At 42.2% G+C, this 13,157-nt stretch overlaps 1 protein-coding gene across 1 annotated transcript in view; it reads right to left on the bottom strand.

The window, feature by feature from the left end:
- LOC138788912 (cytochrome P450 2D17-like) overlaps positions 1 to 13,157 on the bottom strand; it is a 16,499-nt gene extending 3,342 nt beyond the window's left edge. The window contains exons 1-5 of the mRNA XM_069967307.1: positions 12,845 to 13,157; positions 6,230 to 6,401; positions 3,465 to 3,617; positions 1,592 to 1,749; positions 250 to 423 (exon numbers count right to left, since the gene is read on the bottom strand). Coding sequence (XP_069823408.1) covers positions 250 to 423; positions 1,592 to 1,749; positions 3,465 to 3,617; positions 6,230 to 6,401; positions 12,845 to 13,039 — 852 coding nt within the window. The 5' untranslated portion in view covers positions 13,040 to 13,157. The remainder of the gene's footprint in view (positions 1 to 249; positions 424 to 1,591; positions 1,750 to 3,464; positions 3,618 to 6,229; positions 6,402 to 12,844) is intronic.

The raw sequence follows: 13,157 nt of genomic DNA, 5'->3' as shown, positions 1-13,157 counted from the left end.
CCGTATGATACATATGAAGTGAGACTATTGCTGTGGCCTACATTGAAACCGAATTTACCTCTACTTGTTGTTTCCCTCCTCATACTAGGACGCAGGACTCTTGTCATGAGACACATACTACCATATCTTTTTTTTTCCAAGGGCCCCAGAAGAGCACAGCTTCTAATACATTCTGAATAAACACATGTATAGATACTAGTGAAGTAAAAGGAAATAGCTTCTATCCTATAAATATAAAAGCTCTTTTACTTTTTCCATTTCCGCCAGGAAGGCATCGATAAAATCACGGATGTCATTTGGATTCCAAGTTTTCTGATGTTCTGAAACCTTTTCCTTTAAGAATTCAATGACTTCAAACTCTAACTTCAGCGCACGATTTACAAGCCATGGGATGTTCAAGAGAATAGGAATTTCATTTAGAACCTAAAAAGTCAAATAAAGCAATCACACAATCATATCCCAATCCCCTAGGAGGACAAAAAAAGTAAATATAAAAAAGATTACAAAAAATAAAAATTTAAATGAAAAAAAAAAAAAAAAATAGCCTTTTTCCAATAACATTCTTTACTATTGAAAAAATAGATATAAGGGGGAGATTTATCAAACATGGTGTAAAGTGAAACTGGCTCGGTTGCCCCTAGCAACCAATCAGATTCCACCTTTCATTTTCCAAAAAGTCTGTGAGGAATGAAAGGTGGAATCTGATTGGTTGCTAGGAGCAACTGAGCCAGCTTCACTTTACACCATGTTTGATAAATCTCCCCCATCAAGTATACATAATTTGTGGCTATAGTGTCATTTGTCTCAAATTACAGAATTGCTGTTTTGGTCACCATAAAAAAGGAATTAAAATAATCATACATACCCCAAATGATAACCTGTACCAATAAAACTACAGCCAATGGGGGAACTTACATGGGGGGGGGGCCTACTCCATTGGGAAAACTACCCACAGGGGCACCTACTTAATGACTAGCTACTGGAGGGGAACTAGCTAATGAGGAAGACTAGAGACTGGGGGGAACTACCCAATGAGGAAGACTAGCTACTGGGGGAACTACCCAATGTGGAAGACTAGCTACTGGGGGAACTACCTAATGAGGAAGACTAGCAACTGGGGAGGAACAACCTAATGAGGAAGACTAGCTACTGGGGGGAACTACCCAATGTGGAAGACTAGCTACTGGGTGGGACTACCCAATGAGGAAGACTAGCTACTGGGGGGGAACTACCTAATATGGAAGACTGAAGACTAGCTACTGGAGGAACTACCTAATAAGGAAGACTAGCTACTGGAGGAACTACCTAATAAGGAAGACTAGCTACTGGAGGAACTACCAAATGAGGAAGACTAGCTACTGGGTCAACCTACTTAAGAGGGTAATTACCCACTGGGGACACCTGCCCATAAACAGGATTAACCTAACTGGTTAATGGAGGAGGCTAACCCTCTTCCTAACCCATTAACCTACTCACTTCTCTGTTGAGATTCGCCCTTTTGGACAAATGACCCCGAAACTCCCCTGGATTACCATATGTCATAATGTTTTACAGTAATAGATATTAGTGTCACGTTGCTATAGAAGCTTACCTGAAACAAAAATCCATTTTTAGCTTTCAAAGCGATATCAAAGAGACCTAAGAGGTGTTGAAAATTTGCGTCGTCATAATCAAACCGATCCCCAAACGCGATGGAGCAGATGACATTACTGACAGCGTTATTTATGGGGAGTTGTGGGTTGAACTGATCTGCAGAAAATACAATAAAAACAAAATTATACATACTAATATACTGTATATAAGCAAGAAAAAGTGAGTGAACACTATGGAATATCCTGGATTGATGCAGCACCTCAGGGTCTCGGAGAATGACGATGTGGTCAACCTAAAAAGGTGTTGGGTGATGCAACAAAAATTTTTTGGACTGGACGAATCACAGTTCAGACTTTATAGGGGTTATCTGGGGATGTGTATGTATATGTGGCAAAGGATGGGGTAAAAATAAAAGAATGTACACTCACCATCCCTGATACCCTGCAGCCAATGAGAGGGCTGGAGACAGGTAGTGTTAGCAATGCCACTGCAAGGGATCGAGGCAGGTAAGTATAGATTTATTTTTACCCTATTCCTAACCACATATACATTTCCCCCAGACCCTCCCTTTAACCCAATCAAATGTGGCCTGTACAAGAGGCATCCCGGAATTACTGTTGACCCTAAACACATTTACTGGGAGGAATGATCCAACATTTTCCTTCCATATGGTGTAAATCTTATTCACAGCATTGAATCTTTTATCGGAGGTGATTACTAATATAGGGGGATCTAGAGGTTATAAAGTTTAGAAGTAGAATGATTCATTTACTTTCTCCCTTGCCCTGTGGATGTTTGCCCAAAGTGCTCACTAAAAGACACGAACAGTACAACTGTCTGTGTTTTGGTTTGTAGTTTAGTACGACTGTGTTTGTCTATTACTGGGACCTAAAAAAAAAAAAAAAAATTAGTAATAAATGCAGAAAACCAGATATTTCCAAAGGGTTCACTTGGGCACCATGTCATATCATTTGGGGACAGTGTTATAGATCATTTGGGCATGGTTGTGCAGTACATTAGGGGACAGTGGCACCATTCATTAGGATACAGTGGCACCTTAAAGGACAGTGGCACTTCAGTAGGAGGGCATCAGCATTACTAAATTACTTAAGAGGGTACAGTGGCACAATAAAGTTATGTGAGGGGGCACAGTGGCACAATTAGTTACTTCTGTACACCATCCTCACCTGTTTCGCTCCTACACTGGTCCTCCATGTCACTTTTATTTACTTCCCTACAGATATTACCTTCCCACTTTAAGGGGTCATGGTGGCATAATTATTCAGTTTAGGGAGTGTAGCATTGTGTGAAAAAAAGGTATAGTAAAGAGAGCAAGGATCCAATGACATCTGGGCAGCAAACTTAGCATAAGAGGAGATGTCATCAGAAGTCTTCATGGTAGCCATGAGCAGATGGAGAAGAACATGAAAATGATCAGAGAAATTATCACATGTGCTGCTGTATGTCCTGCAGGAAATTCTCTTTTTTCTTTTCAGTCTGACACAGTGCTCTCTGCTGACATATCTGTCCAAAACAGGAACTGTCCAGAGCAGGAGAGGTTTTTCTATTGGGATTTGCTACTGCTCTGAACAGTTCCTGTCATGGACAGAGGGGGCAGCAGAAAGCACCATGTCAGACTGAAAAGAAAACATTTCCTCCAGGACATACAGCAGCTGATAAGTATGGGAAGACTTGAGATTTTTTAATAGAAGTAAATTACATATCTATATAACTTTCTGACACCAGTTAAGCTGACTAAACCCTTTAAGGATACATCTGGTCACATACCTTTAAATCCCTATCTATCTTAAATATAAGAACGTACATTTTACATTATAAATTATTATATTACACACACGTCTGACACTCACCTTTCTGGGATCTAAATGCAGAACACAGCCACTGAGCTTCTTCTATCACTCTTTCTTCAAGGGATTTCTTGCCCATCCCAAAGTTTCTAAGTGTTGACAGGGTGAATTTTCTTTGCTCTCTCCATGAGCTTCCGTATCTGGCTAATAAGACACCTATCAAGAGCATGCAATTTATCAACTAAATTGTTGGAGCCCAATAGTAAAATTCATTTCGATGTTCTTCCTGGTGTAATAATATAAAACCAACCATCAAAGCCACAAAAATGTTTTTTGTTTTTTTTTAAATAATATAGGTGTTGAGCACAACTAAAGAAACTCACACTATTTTTCCCATACAAAGGTCAATTAAAGTACAATATTAACTAATTCTGGGAAGACCATTGTGTCTCGACATAATAACTCTATGGTTCCTAAGCCACAAAATGTCAACCTAAAATACTATAAAATAAAAATTAAAGTCTTGTTGTTACTTAAAAAAAAAATCTGACATGTCACACAGACACAAACAAAGGGGGAGATTTATCAAACATGGTGTAAAGTGAAACTGGCTCAGTTGCCCCTAGCAACCAATCAGATCCCACCTTTCATTTTCAAAAGAGTCTGTGAGGAATGAAAGGTGGAATCTGATTGGTTGCTAGGGGCAACTGAGCCAGTTTCACTTTACACCATGTTTGACAAATCTCCCCCAAAAGTGTTTATCAGGGTCTTGGTGCTCGGTCTCCGTGTTCTGGTTTTGACCTAGTCTTCTCTGAAGTCTGCTTCTTTCTATCCCTTCTGTATACTAAGGGCCATATTACATGGCCCGATTACTAAAGTGTAAAATAATAAAGTGTATACATACCTTAGCTATATAGGGATATTGACAGTAAGCGCAATATTAGGCAATCTTAGGTAGTATGTTATACTGTGCGTTAGGTATATAGTTGAAGATAGAATTAAATTAATTACCTGGTATGATGCTGCTCATGGTTTGTGCTGTTTGCTGTAGATCCGATATATGCGTCTATGGTACGTCCTTCTAAAATGCTCTACGCCGTATGCTTTGCAACGGGATGATGAGTGTAACCTCCGCTGGAGGTGCCCCGGCCGGCGGCACTACTCCGCAGTTGGTTACGTAGGTGGTGGCAGTTCAAAAAATATTTCCGGGAGTCGAGTGACGTCACGACTAGTACGGGTGCTTAAAGAGGCAAAAAAGGTAATCTACGCGTTTCAGCAACAATGTCGGTTGCCCTCGTCAGGATTATGCCGCGGTCCCGTGTATCTCCCTTACTTATAGGTATTGTGGACTGCCCACCTCCCAGGTGTAAGATAATTATATGTTTTCATGTTGCTATAATGTTCTGATTCAGCATACGTTTGTATGATTATGCGGCATTTGAGTCACAATATTACACCTCAATATTTTATGTATACATACCTTACCAGGCTCCCTGGTGCTCCTGCCCACTCCCTGGTATCTCTCTGGCTTCTGCCCGTAGCCACTGGGAGAACTGCATCAGCCATTGGCCGTGCATCTCTGAAGTAACTGGCCTCTCAGCCAATCACTGGCTGCAGCGGTGTCCTGTCCTGTGATTGGCTGAGCGGCCAGTCACTTCAGAGACCGACCGTGCAGTTCTCCCAATGGCTGCGGGCAGAAGCCAGGAATATACAAGGGAGCTGGCAGAAGCACAGGTATGTATAAATGTTATCATTTTCTCTACACACTCATCAGCCATTGGTCGCACATCGCTATTACACATAGTGATGCGCATTTGGCAGGCGCTGATTTTTAGTCATCGGCTGATCCTTGTCTTTATTACACAGATCGATAATCTGACGAATTAGCCACTTTTGACTATTGCTATGAGTCATGCCAAGAGTGTAAGTAGAACTAATGGGGCCATAAACCAAAGCTCCACCTTCTTGACACTACACTGTACTGCAGGAAGGCAAAGATCTGTTTAATCTCACATCTTTCAGTACTTATCAGCTGCTGTATGTCCTGCAGGAAGGGGTGTAGTCTTTCCAGTCTGACACAGTGCTCTTTGCTGCCACCTCTGTCCATGTCAGGAACTGTTGAGACCAGTAATGAATCTCAATAGAAAACCTCTCTTGCTCTCCAGACTGGAAAGACTACAGCAGTTAATTTGAAAGATTTTTTTTTGCTGGCATACCTGACTTTAACTAATATCATGCGGTTCAAGTGCAAATACTGGAATTTTTAAATTTTGACCGACTCTTGATATTGGAGCTGGAGTGCTATAAAAAGTCTTGGCAGGGCCCTATCCGGTCCATTTTATGACTGGATAGTTATGGACTTTTGGACTTTACTCTAAGCCTTGGTCGTGCTAACAGGTAATTAAAGGGGTAGTGCGGCGCTAATCATTTATTCACAAAATAACACACATTACAAAGTTATGCAACTTTGTAATGTGTGTTATGTATGTGAATGGCCCCCTTCCCCGTGTTTCCCGCCACCTACGCTAGACCCGGAAGTGTTGGTGCATTATACTTACCGCATTCGTGTCGACCCCTGTCCGCCATCTTGTGGCAATGACGTCGTCTACAGGAGGCCGGCCGAACTGCTCCATCCGTCCCTCATGCCGGCCCCCCTATGCCGCGTCATCAGCTGCGATTGGCTGAGCACAGTTAAACGGGGAAGGGGGCAATTCACATACATAACACACATTACAAAGTTGTATAACTTTGTAATGTGTGTTATTTTGTGAATAAATGATTAGCACCGCCCTACCCCCAAAAGGTTTTATGTAATCATTTCATATTACCTTTGTTATCTCCGGAATATCCTATTTTTTCAAAGATAGGAAGTCGAGGGCGATCTGCGAGGTCTTCTACCTTGTTGATCAGCGCTTCCTTCATCACTTCAAATCCATTCAGAACCACTGCTGTTTTCCCGAAGTACTGCAAACTGAATACGTCCCCAAACTCCTTTCTGAACTGTTAAGAACAGATATAGATACATGGGGGGAGATTTATGAAACATGGTGTAAAGTGAAACTGGCTCAGTTGCCCCTAGCAACCAATCAGATTCCACCTTTCATTTTCCAAAGAGTCTGTGAGGAATGAAAGGTGGAATCTGATTGGTTACTAGGGGCAACCGAGCCAGTTTCCTTTTACACCATGTTTGATAAATCTCCCCCATTGTCCATAAAAAAAAGATCCATGAAAAGTACAGTTTGGTGATTTCAATATTTTAGAAAGAAAAATATGCAAAGCATCACTATGACGCAACTTTTTACAGGTAGCTTTCCCTTCGAGGGTACTCCAACAAAAATCTTTTTTCTTTCAAATCAACTGGTTTCAGAATGTTATATAGATTTGTAATTTACTTCTATTTCAAAATCTTAAGTATTGCAGTACTTATGAGCTGCAGTATGTCCTGAAGGAAGTGGTGTTTTCTTTTCAGCCTGACACAGTGCTCTCTGCTGCCACCTCTGTCCATGTCAGGAACTGTCCAGAGCAGAAGAGGTTTTCTATGGGGACTTACTATTGATCTGGACAGTTCCTGTCTCCAACATACACTACCGTTCAAAAGTTTGGGGTCACATTGAAATGTCCTTATTTTTTAAGGAAAAGCACTGTACTTTTCAATGAAGATAACTTTAAACAAATACACTCTATACATTTCTAATGTGGTAAATGACTATTCTAGCTGCAAATGTCTGGTTTTTGGTGCAATATCCACATAGGTGTATAGAGGCCCATTTCCAGCAACTATCACTACAGTGTTCTAATGGTACAATGTGTTTGCTCATTGGCTCAGAAGGCTAATTGATGATTAGAAAACCCTTGTGCAATCATGTTCACACATCTGAAAACACTCTAGCTCGTTACAGAAGCTACAAAACTGACCTTCCTTTGAGCAGATTGTGTTTCTGGAGCATCACATTTATGGGGTCAATTAAACGCTCAAAATGGCCAGAAAAAGAGAACTTTCATCTGAAACTCGACAGTCTATTCTTGTTCTTAGAAATGAAGGCTATTCCATGTGAGAAATTGCTAAGAAATTGAAGATTTCCTACAACGGTGTGTACCACTCCCTTCAGAGGACAGCACAAACAGGCTCTAACCAGAGTAGAAAAAGAAGTGGGAGGCCACGTTGCACAACTAAGCAAGAAGATAAGCACATTAGAGTCTCTAGTTTGAGAAACAGACGCCTCACAGGTCCCCAACTGGCATCTTCATTAAATAGTACCCGCAAAACACCAGTGTCAACATCTACAGTGAAGAGGCGGCTGCGGGATTTCGGGCGTCAGGGCAGAGTGGCAAAGAAAAAGCCATATCTGAGACTGGCCAATAAAAGAAAAAGATTAAGATGGGCAAAAGAACACAGACATTGGACAGAGGAAGACTGGAAAAAAGTGTTGTGGACATATGAATCCAAGTTTGAGGTGTTTGGATCACAAAGAAGAACGTTTGTGAGACGCAGAACAAATGAAAAGATGCTGGAAGAATGCCTGACGCCATCTGTTAAGCATGGTGGAGGTAATGTGATGGTCTGGGGTTGGTGCTGGTAAGGTGGGAGATTTGTACAGGGTAAAAGGGATTCTGAATAAGGAAGGCCATCACTCAATTTTGCATTGCCATGCCATACCCAGTGGACAGCGCTTGATTGGAGCCAATTTCTTCCTACAACAGGACAATGACCCTAAACACACCTCCAAATTGTGCAAGAACTATTTACAGCAGAAGCAGCAGCTGGTATTCTATCATAGGTAATGGAGTGGCCAGCGCAGTCACCAGATCTGAACCCCATTAACCTGTTGTGGGAGCAGCTTGACCGTATGGTACGCCAGAAGTGCCCATCCAACCAATCCAACTTGTGGGAGCTGCTTCTAGAAGCGTGGGGTGCAATTTCTCCAGCTTACCTCAACAGATTAATAGCTAGAATGCCAAAGGTGTGCAATGCTGGAATTGCTGCAAAAGGAGGATTCTTTGACGACAGCAAAGTGTGATGTAAAAACAATGTTATTTCAAATACAAATCATTATTTCTAACCTTGTCAATGTCTTGACTCTATTTTCTATTTATTTCACAACGTATGGTGGTGAATAAGTGTGACTTTTCATGGAAAACACTAAATTGTTTGGGTGACCCCAAACTTTTCAACGGTAGTATAGATGTCAGCAGATAGCACTGTGTCACACTTGAAAGAATACATAATTTCTAGCAGGACATACAGCAGCTGATAAGTACTGGAAGACTTATCGTGCGTAATCACCCGAACTCTTAACCCCTTAGGGACCAAGCCTATTTGGGCCTTAATGACCAGGCTCATTTTTCAAAATCTGACCTGTCTCACATTCTGAGATTTTCGATACATATGGTACTTTATGTTAGTGGCAAAATTTGGTCACTGTCTTGTGTGTTTTTTTGTGAAAAACATCAAAATATCATGAAAATTTAGAAAAATCTGCACTTTACGAACTTTGAAATTCTTTACTTCTAAAAAAAGAAAGTCACATGACAAAAATTAGTTAGTAAGTCACATTGTCAATATGTCCTCTTTATTCTGATTTCATTTCGTAAACATATTTCACTTTTTTAGGGTGTTACGGGGCTTAGAAATGTATCAGCAAATTATGACATTTTTATGAAATTTCCAAAACTGATTTTTTTTTTTAGGGACCAGTTTTAAGTTGATTTAGGAGGCTTGTATACTGGAAACCCCCATAAGTGACCCCATTTTGGAAACTAGACACCTTAAAGAATTAATCTAGGGGTATAATGAGCATTTTGACCCTACAGGGGCTGGAGGAAAGTATTCCCAATTAGACCGGAAAAAAATGGACTATAGAAATTTTCCAATAATATATTTGTTATGATTAAAGTATCTAATTTTCATAATAAACATGAGAGAAAATTCATCCCAAGTTTTGTAACGCAGATATGTGGGCGCAGATTTTCCGAAGAAGTTTCTGAGCGCCAGGTGCGTTTGCAGTGTCCCTGTAATGTCTGAAGAATAGAACCCACCTAAAAGTCACCCCATTTTGGAAAGTGCACCCCTCAAGGTATATATCTTGGGGTGTGGTGACCATTTTGACCACACAGGTATTGGAGGAAAGTATTCAAAACTAGACCATAAAAATGAAAAAAAAAATGAATTTTTCCAATAACATGTTTGTTTAGTTTGAAATTTCTCAATTTTACTAGGAACAGTGGAGAAAAAGCACCCCAACATTTGTAACAGAGGTTCTCCTGAGTACAATGGTACCCCATATGTGGGCATAAACCACTGTATGGGCACACAGCCGGGCTCAGAAGGAGTGTCATTTTAGTTACAGGCAATATGTGGGTGTTTACTGGCTATCTGGGGTGGTAATGGACAATCTTGGGGTGTTTACTGGCTATCTGAGGTGGCAACAGGCAATCTGGTGTGGTTATGGGCAATCTGGGGTGGTTACGAGCAGTATGTGCCAATCTGGGGTGGTTACAGGCAATCTGGGGTGGTTATGGGCAATCTGGGGGTGTTTACTGGCTATATGGGGTGGTTACAGGCAATCTGGGGGTGTTTACTGGCTATATAGGGTGGTTATGGGCAATCTAGGGGGTGTTCGCTGGCTATCTGGGGTGGTGACGGTCAATCTGGTGGTGTTTACTGGCTATTTGGGGTGGTGAGGGGCAATCTGGTGGTGTTCACTGGCTATCTGGGGTGGCAACGGGCAATCTGGGGAGGTGATGGGCAATCTGGGGAGGTGACAGGCAATCTGGGGAGGTTGACAGGTAATCTGGGGAGGTGACGGGCAATCTGGGGAGGTGAAGGGCAATCTAAGGGGGGAGACAGGCAATCTGGAGTGGTTGCGAGCAATCTGGGGTGGTTGCAAGCAATCTGGGGTGGTTACAGGCAATTTGGGGTAGCTACGGGCAGTCTGTGGCAATTTGGGGTGGTTAAGGGCAATCTGTGGTGGTTACGGGCTATCTGGGGTGGTTACAGGCAATCTAGGGTGGTTACAGGTAATCTGGGGTGGTTACATGTAATCTGAGGTGGTTACAGGCAATCTGGGGTGGTTACGGGTAATCCGGGCACTTGACTTTGGTGACAGGGGTAAAAAAGTGCCGGCACCATTTGGAACAAGCGATCAGCGGTATATAGTATATACCGCTGATCGCTTGTACTGGGACCACACCGGGTTGTCCCCGATCATTGCCCCATGCTCTCCGCCACCTCTAGTGGTGGAGAGAATGGGGCTTTGATCATTTTTAGGAATCCATCACTGTCAACAGAGTCTGTTCACAGTGATGGCGGCGGCCATCTTGGATCAGATGGCCGCCCAGGGAGGGGAGGATCAGTGACCAGGTCACTAGGGTTAATTCTGGGGACAGGGGGGGACATGTTTTCATCTCTTCTCACCGTGGATTCACGGTGAGAAGAGATTAAAGCGTTCAGCTGCGCTGGCAATGTCCCTTACCGGTTGCCGCCGTTATACTGTTAATAACGCTGATCGCCGGTGAGGGGACTGGCCGGGACTGACCCCACATTCTGCCACCAACCCCTCAGCTACCTCCGATAGCTGAGAGGAGGGGGCTGCGGGCATTACCGGCGCCGCTGCACTATTCTGCGCCATCGCCATAAAGAGCTGATGGCAGCAGAATAGAGCCCATTAGTGATCGCCGTAAAAATCCGTATCGGCGGTCACTAATAACATAATACATGTATTCTCTGGGTCGCTACGGTTACGGCGATACCACATTTGTTTAGTTTATTTTAACTATTACCACTTTGGCGCAATAGAAACTATCTTCCTAGCAAAAACCCACAAAAGCTGTCGCCACATTGCAAGATCCATAGCGTTCTCATCTTTTGCGCGACAGAGCTGGTTTTGGGCTTTTTTTTTTGCGGGAAGATCTGTAGTTTCTATTGATACCAAGTTTTATATGTATATGACTTTTTGATCTCTTTTATGATGTATTTTCTAAAGCAGATTGATAAAATATAGCTATTCTGGTACTGTTTTTTTTTTTTTTTTTTTTACAGCATGTGTCGTGCTGGTGTAATTATTGATATAGTTTTATAGATTGGGTTGTTACGACTGTGGTGATACCAAATATGTATATGATTTGTGTTTTTGATCTTTTTTATTTCACGTTTTATAGTGTATGGGGAATGTAATGCATTTTTATTATGGGTGGGGCTGAGGGGGGTGTTGTGTGTGTTTGGTGCACATTTTTTTTTCACTTTTACACTAGTGTACATTACTGTACACTAGTGTATTACTAATCAGTGATCATTGATCACTGATACAATACACTGCATTACCGTATTGGCTATGTGTCAGCTACTTGCTGACAGACATCTGCTCGGCCATACCTCTGTATGGCCGGGCAGAGGCATATCCATGGTGAGCTCGGGGGCCTTCATTAGGACCCCGGGATCACCACGGAGACCATCGGGTGCCGGACTTCCCCGTGGGACTTCTGATCAGGTCAGTATACCTGCGGCGCCGACCGGAATCCGTTAGATGCCGCTGTCATGCGGGCAGTTTCAGCGGGGGGTCAGCTGTCACACTGACAGCTGACCCCTGTACTCCTGCTGCCGCCGCGGGGCGGTAATTTATTCCAATTCGTCCGCCGTTAAAAGGCATACGCATCGGAATAAAGCCCATTAGTGGCCGCCGTGAAAAGGCAGCATGGCGGTCACTAATGGTAAAATTATCACATTCCTGATCTTGCACGGTAAATGGCGTAAGCGCAAAAATCCGCCAAACTGCAAAATTGCTTATTTTTGGTCGCATCAAATCCAGAAAAATTGTAATAAAAAGTGATCAAAAAGTCACATATGCGCAATCAAGGTACCGATAGAACACATCATGGTACAAAAAATGACACCTCACACAGCCCCATAGACCAAAGCATAAAAGCGCTATAAGCCTGGGAATAGAGCGATTTTAAGGAACATTTAGAATTTCAAAAAGGTTTTAATTTTTTAAAAGCCATGAAATAAAATAAAAGTTACACAAGTTACATATCGTTGTAATCGTACTGACTTGAGGAACATAGATAACATGTCAGTTTAACTATAGGACGTAAGGTGTAAACACAAAACTCCCCCAAATAGAAAAAATAGTGTTCCTGAAAATTCATGAAGGGGTTAAAACCTTTAAAATATGACTGAAAATTTTTGCCAAGCCAGAAAGCTCTCCAGAAGGAGATGTCACCCATCTGTAGACAGGTTGTTCGCGGTTATTGCCCTTCATCAGGACAGAGCAGGCTGGCTGCAGAAACATAGGACCAACAGGGTAATGTTTCTCCTCGCATCAAAAAGACATGTGGAGGTTTATAGGCCATTCATATTTACCTACCTACTGCTTTCTAAACCCTGAAACTCTATGTGTAATCTGCATGTACAAAGGTCAGGAATAGTTATAATACACATACTGTACCTGGCGAAATGTTCCTGTTGGATTTGTGAAGTCAGCCCACAGAATGTTACCAAGAATTGGAATGCCTCTAGGACCTGGGGGAAACCGGGATCCATTCTTCCTGCTCTTCACAAAGCCGAAGAGAAAAAGGCCAACGAGGAAAGAAAGGAGCAATAAAAATCCATTGGAAAATGAGAAGGAAAGAAACTCAGCCATCTCCTCCGTGTGTTGCGTCTAATGGATCCTACTTGTACTAAGTTGTTGAACGTGCCGTATGATTAGGTGTGTCTATATGTTTCTCTATATAAACTCAAAGTACAAGCCTGCTTTATCT

This window comes from Dendropsophus ebraccatus, chromosome 4, assembly GCF_027789765.1.
Source record: "Dendropsophus ebraccatus isolate aDenEbr1 chromosome 4, aDenEbr1.pat, whole genome shotgun sequence".
Classification (NCBI taxonomy): domain Eukaryota; kingdom Metazoa; phylum Chordata; class Amphibia; order Anura; family Hylidae; genus Dendropsophus; species Dendropsophus ebraccatus.
Note: the sequence above shows the minus strand (reverse complement) of the source record. Positions and strands in the feature narration are given on the sequence as shown.